Source organism: Littorina saxatilis, linkage group LG1, assembly GCF_037325665.1.
Source record: "Littorina saxatilis isolate snail1 linkage group LG1, US_GU_Lsax_2.0, whole genome shotgun sequence".
Taxonomy (NCBI): Eukaryota; Metazoa; Mollusca; class Gastropoda; order Littorinimorpha; family Littorinidae; genus Littorina; species Littorina saxatilis.
Genome location: NC_090245.1, coordinates 30,796,229 through 30,809,162, shown reverse-complemented (window position 1 = coordinate 30,809,162; position 12,934 = coordinate 30,796,229). Strand labels below are relative to the sequence as shown.

Below are 12,934 nucleotides of genomic sequence, written 5' to 3'. Positions count from 1 at the left end.
ATCTCAAATTTATCAACGAAGTCACTGCCTACATCAGACATACAATTGAGATACTGCCCGCTTCAGCACGAAAACTAGACGAAATCAGACAAGCCCAAGATACAGACACTGAACTGTCAGAAATCAGAAAACACTGCCTAAACGGATGGCCGGGCTACATGCCACAAAATCCACTGCTGCAGCAGTACTTCAAAAACAGACAGCACCTCACAATGGTCGATGATCTGCTGCTCTACGATGACCGCATCGTCATTCCCCTACAATTACGCCTGGACACACTCAATCGTCTACATGAGGGACACCAAGGGGTCACCAAATGCCAAGCTCTAGCGCGCACTTCCGTCTGGTGGCCCAACATAACTGGACAGATCGAAGAGATGGTGAGAAAGTGTCAAACGTGCAGCAAACTGCGACCAGCGGCGAAGGAACCACTACTCCCTTCGTCAATACCTGACAGACCCTGGTCAAGATTGGGCATGGACCTTTTTGAACTCAAAGGCAAAACTTACCTGATTGTGGTGGACTACCTCTCGAGATGGATTGACATGCGCCCTCTCCACCAGTTGTCCAGCGCCGCAACCATCAACGCCATCAAGAGCGTCTTTGCCACGCACGGCATCCCCGACGTGGTGATGTCTGACAATGGGCCGCAGTTCTCCTCATATGAATTTCAAAATTTCGCAGAGAACTACGGCTTCACCCATACTACCAGTTCTCCCAAATTCCCTCAGAGCAACGGTGAGGCTGAAAGAGCCGTACCGACCCTCAAAAACCTATTGAAAAAATCGGACGACCCGTACCTGGCCCTACTAACGTACAGGAGCACACCGATTCACAATGGCCTGGCCCCTTCTGAAATATTAATGGGCCGAAAACTCCGAACGCGACTACCCGTACATCCATCCACAATCCAACCGACACTCCTCAACAAAGAGCTGTGGAAAAAGAAGGAAGAAGACTACAAGGAAAAACAGCGACTGAACTACAATGCCAGGCATGCCGTTAAAACTCCGCCAAACCTGAACCTTTCTTTCTTTCTTTATTTGGTGTTTAACGTCGTTTTCAACCACGAAGGTTATATCGCGACGAGGGAAAGGGGGGAGATGGGAAAGGGGGGAGATGGGATAGAGCCACTTGTTAAGTGTTTCTTGTTCACAAAAGCACTAATCAAAAAATTGCTCCAGGGGCTTGCAACGTAGTACAATATGTAGAGGTTACACGCCGAGTCTCAGTGATTATCAAAAATAATGGTCGAAGTTAGCGGATCATGAAAAATGCGAGCTTTAGCGAGCTTTTTCATGACCGCGAACTGAGACCATTATTTTTTATAATCACTGAGACGAGGTGTGTAACCTCTTTATTCCTCCTTTCTTCAGTTATTCAAAGAAAAGAGGAGTTTTTTTGCGAAAGTTTGATCGAATCCTATTCTCTCAACCAGTCAACCTGCGCAGGCGATCGATTAATGCGCGGTTGTATAGTTCCGTGCAAATTATTCCATTCTGTTAACACTTCTTGTCAGTTTTCCTATTTTGGGCTAAAATCAAGTACACAGATATGCTGTTATTCTGCCGTGGCGGCAAAGGCAGATATTGTGTGTTCTGTATATGTTTTAGTATCGCTTAGGATAATGTTTTTTCGTCAAATGGGACTAGCAGACGAACTTTTGCACCCGTGTTCCAACGTTAAAAACTGTATGAAGTTCAGTTTTCTGGGGAAAATAGTGTATGAAACCCCTTTATGTTGTTTAAATTGATGAGATGTGTGCATTTGGTTGCGTGTGATCTGTTTATTAAATGAAATATTGTTGAAAACTGACCGTCGGATTGCAGTCTGTTGTCGAAGGAACTGAGTGAAAAGAAGGGGAACTACTCTTGTCGCTAGACAAAGTATGAGTTACTTGCCTTGGGAAATTGCTTGTGATGAACGGCTTGACGGCACGGCAGATGAGATTCAGAAAACAACCGAACTCATGGATTTTATATGGAGATTCATGTGTTCCGGCCTGTAGTTGTTAATTTAAATGCGGTATGTTTGTATTGTTTGCTCCAGAGATGTATACTTCGTACATTAGAGCGTTCGGAACTTTTCAGTCGCAAAAAGTAGTACCGAAACAGAACAACCTCTCAACCCATTGCACTATCGAGGATTCAGGCTGTTGCTGGGTCGTTATTTGTTTGGTTGCTGGGTCATTATCGAAAAATAACTACCCCTACAAGTTTACAGAGGTAAAGAAGCAGAGGGGGGAATAAATGACCTTACTGGGAGAATGCAAGTTTCCAGTACAAAGGACTAAACATTTCTTACATACTGCTTGACTAAAATCTTTACAAACATTGACTATATTCTATACAAGAACCACTTAACAAGGGTAAAAGGAGAAACAGAATCCGTTAGTCGCCTCATACGACATGCGGGGTGCAGAGAAATAAGGATGTGGCAAAGAAGACTTTTGGTAAGTGAAATAAAGGTGATGGATCCAGTCAGGTAGAAATAAGACAACAAGAAAAGAATTGGAAAACTGCAGGGAATAGTAGGGAGAGTTTTCTTGGAAGGAAATATAGGTGAAAGGACTGGTAAGGCAGAAATAAGACAAAAGAAGAGAAGAAACAGAACCGTTAGTCGCCTCTTACGACATGCTGGGTAGCATCGGGTAAATTCTTTCTAGTCCCAACCAATATTTTTTCTAAATATATTACTTGGGGCCCATCTTTTTTTGATATTTTGTTGTGTCTTTCGTTCTCGTTTTGTAATTGTTTTCGTTTTCGGTATTGACACAGATTGTGTTCGATAATTCAAACTAAGTTTTCCTTGCTGTTTTTCTCCCTTTTTTTTCTCCTTTCTTTTTTTCCTTTTTTTTTTATATATATATATATTTTTTTTGTTGTTGTCTCATCTCTTTTTTCAAAAAATGTGTCGCATTGATCATAATCCGCCATGAAATTTCAGGAATGTTTATGTGAGCACTTACCATAAGTTTTAAACTTGTTGTGCTCCTTCTTAATGATGTTGTTATATTATCATGTGTCTGTTTACGAATAAAATACTGTTTAAAGGAATATGGGACTCCCCCTAACCCGCAGGGGGTAAAACCTGAACCCTGGGGATTCAGTTTTCATCAAAGACATGCAGGCACCAGGGCAGATCCTCGAGCGACACAGCAGTCCTCGCTCCTTCATCGTCCGCACTGAAAAAGGCACCCTTCGTCGCAACCAGTCACACCTCGTAGCGACTCCGGGTGCAGCCCCGCCGACGCCAAGGCGAACGCCACATCACAACTGTCAACCAGCAACACCAACTCCACCAGCATTGCCAGTCTCACCCGCCACTGTGGCGACACCAGGCATGATAACCCGCAGTGGCAGAGCAGTGAAAGCCCCAGACAAACTAAATCTGTGAAACAACCAGAACGGTCGCACGGTGCACTCTATGTCAGATGCCCTGGCAACAGCATCATGCATGCTGCCGCGACGGCTCTTGACAGCATATTATGACACGCCATGATTTGTGTTTTCATTTATAACCGAGTGTTTGTTCATTTTGCATGGCTAGTACTAGTCACATGTTTTACGTTTATCACTTTAATCTGTTAACCTAATGCAGTGCACCCATGCAACAAAGTGTAGATCCCAAATTGGTCCGAGAAAGGCCCCTACGGCTCACCAATTTGGGCAAATTAGCAGGAATGTGTGATTTGTGCAGAAATTGTGAAGATTCCACGTTGGTCAGAGAAAGGTCCTCAAGGCTCACCAACTGTGAACAATTAATTTTAATTAGAGTTTCACGTGTGTATTTTTTTTTTAGATGGTGAACATGGACATGTACATGTACATGCTATACATGTACTTTTTTTAATTTGAAATCGCCAAAAGATATCCAGGATTGATGCCTTAGAGTGACAATTATGAATGAGAGACCTCATACGTATTATTGCAACAAACATTTTATTTTTACATGTTCATTTGGAAAAGGGGAGAGGGGTGCATGAAGTTTGTAAGTTGAAGTTTATAAAAGTTTGAAGTTTGTTTAGTTTATAATTTTGTGTTAAGAAAATTGGTTTAAAAATATTCTAAAGAGGGAGGTGTTGGATAGGTCGAAGTACGCCCACTTCGGCCTACCATGCAGACGACGCAAGGGAAAGAACTCCCGCTTTGTTACTGGAACTTCGGGTAATAAAGATGGCTACACCAGGTTCCTCAACTGTCTTGTCTACTTTGTAACCACACAATACCACAGTTCCCAGCTTGTGTTTTAGTGTGAGTTAAAAATTGCCCAGCAGAGGGAATTGCTTGGCTTCCAGCAGCTGCAGCCAGCACACTGTTAAGCTCGCTTGCCTGTGATACCCAAGTGCTTCCGTGCTATACTGGGAGATTGGCCTGCTCAGTGCACAGCACAGAGAGAGCTTCTAGCTGCTGTGTAATCTCTGCTGTGGGGAAAGGCTGGGTGCTAGAAATAGCCTGCAGCTAAAGTAGCAGTAATGAAGCCCTGTGGACAGCTGTGATGGAATTCTAGTGTATTTTCGTGGAATATAATATTCTCTTAACTCAGCATATTTAGGGCATACTAAAACAAAGTGGACTTCATCTTCAACACTGCCACAACAAAATGGACAAGATAAAACAGCGGAGGTTGCATTTAAATTAAAGCGAAATCGATGCACTTTCAGAGGAGCTACTCCCAATCTAAGTCTAATCAGAAGATTTCTAGCTTTAATATGTTTCAAATCACTTAAATAGTTGGATAATGTTAGGGTTGATTTGAAGGTTCTGTACAGAGAGAAACGTTCACTTCCCTGTACATTTTCAAGCCAGGTTTGCTTATAGGATGAAATAAGTGTTTCTTTAAATGCTATTAGGAACGCCCTCTCATTCCAACACCTTGGTTTTCCCATACTTCATCAAAACCGTACATGTACAGAGTGTAACAGATCGAGGAGGCCCATGTTTTCTTATTTTGTTCATGGAGATATTTCAGCATTTTATACGCCTTGCTCGGAAGGCGATGATGTGGCATCCTCAATATACGTAGCCAAAAACGAATGCATTTAACAAAGCTGTTTATAAACAAGGGGTACCTTCCCGTTTCTCCATAGACCATAGCATTTGGTGTTCTCATACTCGTATTCAAAAAACGTTTAAGTGCGAATAAATGAACTCTCTCATAGGTGTATGGTCTGCTTCAACCCCCCAAACTTCGGCGTCATATGACAGCATCGGTTGAATCTGTGCGTCGAAAAGCTTAAAAAAAATAGCTGGAGATCTGTCACCCACTTGCCATAAACATTTTGAAATACCAATGACTCCCTTTTTCCCTTTTGCAGCAAAATCATTAAGAGTGTGAGAGAAGGACAGGCGTGTAGACAACCATACTCCTAAATACGTATACATGTTCAAAACGCTCATAGGATGTCCACCATACACCCATCTTTCTCGCAAGGCCAAGTGACCACCGTTCCGAAAAACAACAATATTAGATTTGTCTAAATTAACTTCAAGTCCAAGACGTCTAGACGAATCCCACAGAATGTTTAACTGATTCTGGAGCCCACATACAGAATCTGAAATAAGAATAATATCATCTGCAAACATCAGAATGAGTATTTTCAAAAAGTCTGGAATAAGTTGAATACCATGTTTTCCCTTCTGGACAATATCATTAGCTAGCTCATTAATTAGTAGAGAAAACAAAACTGGACTACAAATTTCTCCCTGTTTTAGACCCCTTGGGCACATAAAGGAGTCCGAAAAATCACTTCCTGATCGGACTTTTGCTTTTACCACCCATGCGCTGCTCAGAATCACAATAGCCCGCTCAGAGAAAAGTCGCTCTGGATTGGTCTATGCAACGGGCTCACAACGAGGCAAATCGCTTCACGATGGCGACGAAGAAAGCACGATTGCTGCAAGATATTAAAAAAATGTACTTTTTAAACTAGTAGACGATTCGGTCAGTGAAATCGTCAGAGAGAATGTAGTTATGATGGGAAATTTAGCTGGGGTAGTCCCTGAACCTTGAAAAGCGGTGGATCCCTCGGGTCACGTCGAAAACCACGCCGAGAAGATCGAAACACGCTACACGGCATCGCAGTGTAAACACCGCCGCCATCTTGGATAACGCGGCGGGCGGTGGGCGAGCATATACCAAAGCCGCTCGCCGAGTGCTTCGCGAGCGCTTTCATGCACTGCCCTAAGAAACGGCTTTTTGTCATTCGCACTGCGAGCGACCCGTGGCGAACCGCTCTGGGCAACTCGTCTCACGTCATACATACAGCTGAGCGCCTGGTACATCTTACCTTTAACTCCATTTTTGGCTCACGTAAGTGTAGCCTATGCGATAGTAACTTTGTCTCTCTGTGCGTGCGTGCGTATGTGCGTATGTGCGTGCGTGCGTGTGTATGTCTGTGGTAGAAACTCTAACATTTGAAGACGTCACATTACATTGACGTCACAGTATGACGTAAGAGGGTTAGACGTCACGCGAAGGAAGTACTGAAAGTCTCGGTCATTATTATTTTGAGCGGGCCGAGACTAGTGTACATGCAGACAGACAGATCTAGATCTAGTGTCTCGCTTTCTTGCACAGTTTCACCTATGTTCTTTCTGTGTGTGTGTGTGTGTGTGTGTGTGTGTGTGTGTGTGTGTGTGTGTGTGTGTGTGTGTGTGTGTGTGTGTGTATGTGTGACGGAGTGATTGAGTTTGTGTTACTGTTTGTCGATTTCTTACGTGAGCCTTGATGGCTTCGCCTCTTGTTCTTCAAAGTTGTCCACAACGTAGTTCTTACAACTGAATCAAAAGCTTTACGAAAGTCAATAAAAGCAACATAAAACTTCTTGTGTGTCAACAACTGCTTCTGTACCAAAGCTTGTAGTGTAAAAATATGATCAACGGCACTGCGAAAACCAGCCTGACTCTCATTTAATATTTCATGTTTTTCGATCCAGTTCGTCAATCTGTTGTTCAAAATGTAGCTATACAATTTGCTGCATATATATAATAATGAAATACCTCTGTAATTATCAGGATTATTCTTATCACCTTTCTTGTGAAGGGGATGAATTATGGCTTCCGTCCATACATCAGGGTAAAGTCCTGGGGTAAACAATTTTTTGAAATATTTTGTAAGAAACGGCACAACAGCTGTGGCGGAATTCTTGAAGAACTCCCCAATTAAATAATCGGGTCCTGCAGCTTTACCATTCTTTAATACTCCAATAGCTTATTTTACTTCGTTTTCAGTGATGACAGCGAGAGAGAGAGAGAGAGGGAGAGAGAGAGAGAGAGAGAGAGAGAGAGAGAGAGAGAGAGAGAGAGAGAGAGAGAGAGAGAGAGAGAGAATGAACGAACGAACAAACAAACTTCATTACTCAAGGATGGAGATTTTAGGCTCACGCCTAGTCTTACAACCTGTCCCTGCTAAACTAAGACATAAAAATAAAGACAATGAAAGGACAATTGTCAATCGCAATCATACAGTATTACTAATTACAACATTACCTAAACGAATACATAATGCATGATAGAACATTGAAATGTACATGTATGTCAATATAATACAAAGGAAAAGAAAAGTCGCCTCGCACACACACGCGCGCCGCAGAGAGAGAGAGAGAGAGAGAGAGAGAGAGAGAGAGAGAGAGAGAGAGAGAGAGAGAGAGACAGACAGACAGACAGACAGACAGACAGACAGACAGACAGACAGACAGACAGACAGACAGACAAAAGCAGCTGGAATTTCAAGAGAATTTTGTTCACACAAAATGCTCAGCCGTTACATTCCTGTAGTCTCTTACATTTGTCATTTATTACCTTTTTTTTTAATTTTAGATGCGACTCATCCCTTTCGCAAATTTAAAAAAATAATAATTTCAAGAATTCCTTCTAGCAGGTGCCGAACTTGTCTAATAAATGTTCAAAATTGCAAGTGAAGATACTCGCCCGCTACACATAAATGTTGTATAATTAATATTTCAAATCGGAAAAAACCATAAACCAGCTACTATCCGTTCAAACTTCATCGATCAAAGATTATCCCGCGAGGCAATGCAAAGGGTACATAAGTGAGAGCGCAAGAGTAACAGAGTCACTTCCCTTTGCATCCGAATCCGAATAGACAGAGAAAGACAGGTCATCTTCAAGGCGTGAGTTTTTTCTATGATTTATTCTATTTCTTTACCACACATAATTGTTCCGATAAAAATGCAAACTTGTGTTTAAGTTCAAGAATTGTGTAACACACATTTCAACTCATTTGTGAATGACTGTACCTTCTGATTTTTTTATTTATCTGATGTAGGCCCATCAAGTTGGATGTCTGTTTTATGTGCTTGAAAGTCCCGGGCTTTGTATGGGAGTTTTCATGAGCTTTCATTTATTGACTTATTCATTGAATTATGCTCTTATTCATTGTTTATTGATTTATATATTTATCTATCTTGTTTTGTACGCCCGCATGCATGATTTGTTTATGTATCCATTCATGTTGCATAATTATGTATTTCTTTGATTCTTTCTTTATTCATATATCTATTTTTTTAATTTCTTGATTATTTGATGTATTCATGTATCTTATCATTAAAACACAATTTACTCGTAGTATTTTACTTCTTGTATGTTTTTTTTCATTTTCGGGAGGGTCGGGTGGGTTTCGTGTCCGAAGAATTAAAACGATGATGAGATAAGAGCACATAATGCGGATTGTGCGCGCCCATCGCTCATCTGAACACCTTCTAACCTTTTTTCTTGGAACTGTTGACTTTGTAAATTTAACTTGAAACTTGTAAGCAGCATGCAACGTTTAATGAGCTGAGCACCAAACAAGAGACAGGCAAAAAAGGAACGGGAGGGAGAGAAAGATAGCTACTGTATCGTAACTAATTGGATAGTAAATGGAACCAGTCATTATTTACAGATCAGCAAACAAACAAACAAACAAACCAAACAACGAACCAACCAATAAACCAACAAACTAACAAGCAAACACAATCAAATAAACAAAATGGGTGCATGCAGGTATACTTGAGACTCGAATTTAGACACAATGTGCTAGAGTGTTTAGAAACGTTTCAGGCACATATGTATGCCTTGTTTTTGTTGTTGTACGTTTTCTTGTAGTTGTAGGTAATGTAGTGTTGTGGTAGACGCAGCAGCTGTTCTTGTAAATGTTGTTGTTGTTGTTGGTGTTGGTGTTGGTGTTGTTGTTGTTGTTGTTGTTGTTGTTGTAAATGTTGCTGTTGCTATTGTTGTTGTTGCTGTTTTTGTTTTTGTTGTTGTTTCTTCTGCCGCTTCGGTTGCTGCCGCTGCTGCTGCTGCTGCTGCTGTTGTTGTTGATTTTGATGTTGTTGTTGTTGTTGTTGTTGTTGGCACTACAAATTGTTATATTTTTTATATTTATTTACAGAGCCATGATGAAGCTGTCTCTCTTGTGTCTGTTGAGCACCCTTGCTCTCGCTCAGACTGGATACATCCCCCATTTTCCTAGCCTGTACTACCATGGCTTTGGTTTTGGCTCCGGATTCGGAGGAGCTGGCACTGGTGTTGGTGTAGGCTTTGGAGGCGCTCGCACAGGTGCTGGGGTAGGCTTTGGAGGCGCTGGTTCAGGCCTTGGCGTAGGCTTTGGAGGAGCTGGTACAGGTCTTGGTGTAGGCTTTGGGGGAGCTGGCACAGGTGTAGGCGTAGGATTTGGAGGAGCTGGTACAGGTGTTGGCGTAGGATTTGGAGGAGCTGGTACAGGTGTTGGCGTAGGATTTGGAGGAGCTGGAACAGGCCCTGGCTTTGGTTTCGGAGGATCTGGAACAGGTTCTGGCCTCGGCTTTGGCGGAGCTGGAAGGGGATTCAATCTTGCCGGTTTAGGTAGCGGTTTTGGCCCAGGTATTGGAGGAGGTTTTGGTCCAGGTTTTGGAGGAGGTTTTGGTCCAGGTTTTGGAGGAGGTTTTGGTCCAGGTTTTGGAGGAGGTTTTGGTCGCGGTTTCGGAGGAGGTTTTGGTCCAGGTTTTGGAAGAGCTGGAAGGGGATTCTATTTTGGCGGTGGGCGTCGCGGTTTCTTTGGGTTCGGTGACGACGACGACTTCTTCGACGACGACTTCTTCGACGATGACTTCTTCGACGACGACTTCTTCGAGGACAGATTCGGCTTCGACGACTAGTTACCACGGTTTGACAGGTAATGATTACTTGAGCGATGTTCGTGTTGTTAGTTCTGTAACATGCGTTGCTCTGTGTCCAATTCTGGGCTTAGACATGCCAATTTACTTGGATGGGTGAATGGGTGAATGGATGTAGTCGTTGGGTGATTGATTGGTTGATTAGTTAGTTGCTTCCTTGATTGTGTGTATATTCTTATATTGGATGGATGTAGGGACGGATGGATGGACGGGTGGATTCTTTGGTGGCTGGCCAGGTGGTTGCTTATTTGAGATGCCTTTTATACATTTGTTCATATATATATGTATTGATACATGAAAAGCTGGATTGATCATGGGTCCAGTTGTTTGATGATTATGCTATTTCATCTAACATTCCGTTTTCTTACCACAACGTACGTGTATAAAGCTATTATTGTGGAAGTTGTGGCATCCGGAGAGTCTTAGTAGTGAGCAGCTAGTGTCAGGCCACCCGGATGGCCGCCCGTAGACGCACACAATAACGATGAGATTTTTCTCAAATGTTATTGAAGATAAACCTTTAAAACAATACACACAACTGTGGTGTTGTGTCGTCTCCAGACATGATACATGATACACATTTGGTTGACCTTCGTTAAATTTGAAGGTCATAACGGAGCTTAAGTTCGTGCAAAAAGGGACAATTTACATTTTCTTAAACGTGTTTAAAGCTAGAGCATTGAAACTTCACAAGGTACTAGGATGCCCCTAATGTATGACGCAAACCTGGTTGACCAAACTTACATTTCAAAAATAAAGCCGGATCATTTTGGGGGTCAAAAAAGAGGACAATAATCATTTTCTAGGAAACAATCTTGGGATTTGATTACCTTCGCCCAACAAATTTCAGGCTTTAGACACGACCAAAGTTCGGTTGACCCGCGTAACATTTTGTAGTCATAGTGGTGTCCAGTTTTGGTCAAAACATGAACAGGGATAAGTTTTGCAGATATTTTGGAATCGAAACCTTTGAAACTTCAAACGCTTTCAGGGTATCATAACCTCTAGACATAATCTAAGTCTCGTTGATCCTCTTCAAATGACATAGCCAAAAGGGTGTCGTGTTGGGGTCTATGGAGTTGTATCTGTAGATGCTTTTTAGTTCACATTAAGTGTGACACATTATGATCATTTACTTTTTCTTGTTTATTACTGTCATTAGGGGGTCCTGATTTGGTCTATATGGTCCGCTGGACCAAAAAAGCAACAACTAACTAACTAACTTACTAACTAACTACTGTCATTAGCATAAACTCAAAGAAATTGATGCTTCGCGATTAATCTTTTTTTATGTTTTCAGTACTTCGCAATTTGTATCTTAACCATTCCTTTGCCGTATCTTGGCACTGGCTCTGCCTTTGCATTTTTCTGCCTGTCTTCTATCCACAGTTTTTACCACACATACACATGTACCCTTCACCACTTTCTTCCACCCGTTTTTGAATGTGATGTTTGTTCTCCATCTTTGTTGTTGGTTACACAAAAACACATGCTGTCTATCTTATGAAACTACGCTCCGCCTCCCCCCCCCTCTCTCTCTCTCTCTCTGTCTCTCTTTCTCTCTCTCTCTCTCTCTCTCTCTCTCTCTCTCTCTGCCTCTCTCTCTCTCTCTCTCTCTCTCTCTCTCTCTCTCTCTCTCTCTCTCTCTCTCTCTCTCTCTCTCTCTCTCTCTCTCTCTCTCTCTCTCTCTCTCTCTCTCTCTCTCTCTCTCTCTCTCTCTCTCTCTCTCTCTCTCTCTGTTTTGAAATATAACACTTAGATTGTAAGCATTATGTTTGGTGATATTATCTAAAAACACTCTTAATTTTCAAATTAAACGCACAGTTTCTCATTTTTGTGTTTGATGCTTTCTAATTAATGTTCGTTTTTTTCCAGGTCCATTGCACATCATTGTTAGACTTGATGCTGGAGTTTCAACTCATTTTCAAAAAGAAGATTTCAAGGACGCATTATTTTTTATCAACCATTTATTTCTTATCGACTTGTGTTGAAAAAATACAATAAACACTGTGCAAAAAGTGTGTATCCCTGTGCTTGTAAACCACTGTGTGTTTGTGCGTGTGTGTGTGCGCGAGCGCGTATGGGTGTGTGTGTGTGTGTGTGTGTGTGTGTGTGTGTGTGTGAATTTGTGTTCGTAGGGATGATGTTCAGGATATCGTCAGCTGAGAGCTACACGTATTCACAAATACACGTAGGGACGCGCGCACGCACACACACACACACACACACACACACACACACAGACCCACACACACACACACACACACACACGCACACACACACACGCACACACACATGCACACACACATTCAAGAAGACCCACAGTTACGTATATTCACTCACCCCCCCCCACACACACACACACACACACACGTGTAAAACCTTAAACAGCGGCTCCTTGTCATACTTATGACAACTTTGTTCCTATGCTTCCACTATTTACTTTGAGATAAACTACATGCTATGACGTACCAGATTTACACGAGTTGCGTTTTCAAATATTGAACTGCGAGCGAAAGCGAGCTTTTCAATATTTGAAAAAGCAACGAATGTAAATCTGGTACGACACAGCAAGCCATGTAGTATTCTGTTTATCCTACATACTGTACGTACGTCTATGTTACTCAAAACGTCCCACAGTCGAGGCGTACACATTGAAGACGCTTCTTTTCGAACCTCGATCTTTTCCAAAGCCTCGTGCAATATTTCCCGTCAAAGCAAAGATACGTCACTTTAGAAAGTGGATCGTGTTAGTTCTAAAAACGAGTCCAGGGGAAA

At 42.1% G+C, this 12,934-nt stretch overlaps 2 protein-coding genes across 2 annotated transcripts in view; one reads left to right on the top strand and one right to left on the bottom strand.

Annotated features, from left to right (window-relative positions):
* The window catches only part of LOC138966864 (15-hydroxyprostaglandin dehydrogenase [NAD(+)]-like), a 466,254-nt gene that overhangs the window by 387,474 nt on the left and 65,846 nt on the right, over positions 1 to 12,934 (bottom strand). The window lies entirely within an intron of this gene.
* LOC138963106 (uncharacterized) lies at positions 8,044 to 12,177 on the top strand. Its single transcript, XM_070335167.1, has 3 exons — positions 8,044 to 8,134; positions 9,394 to 10,155; positions 12,032 to 12,177. Exon 2 carries the CDS (start codon positions 9,398 to 9,400, stop codon positions 10,136 to 10,138), a length of 741 nt encoding a protein of 246 aa, XP_070191268.1. The 5' UTR covers positions 8,044 to 8,134; positions 9,394 to 9,397; the 3' UTR covers positions 10,139 to 10,155; positions 12,032 to 12,177.

Coding starts and splice junctions, on each gene's coding strand:
- LOC138963106 (XM_070335167.1), top strand. CDS start 9,398: ATGATGAAGCTGTCTCTCTTGTGTCTGTTGAGCACCCTTGCTCTCGCT.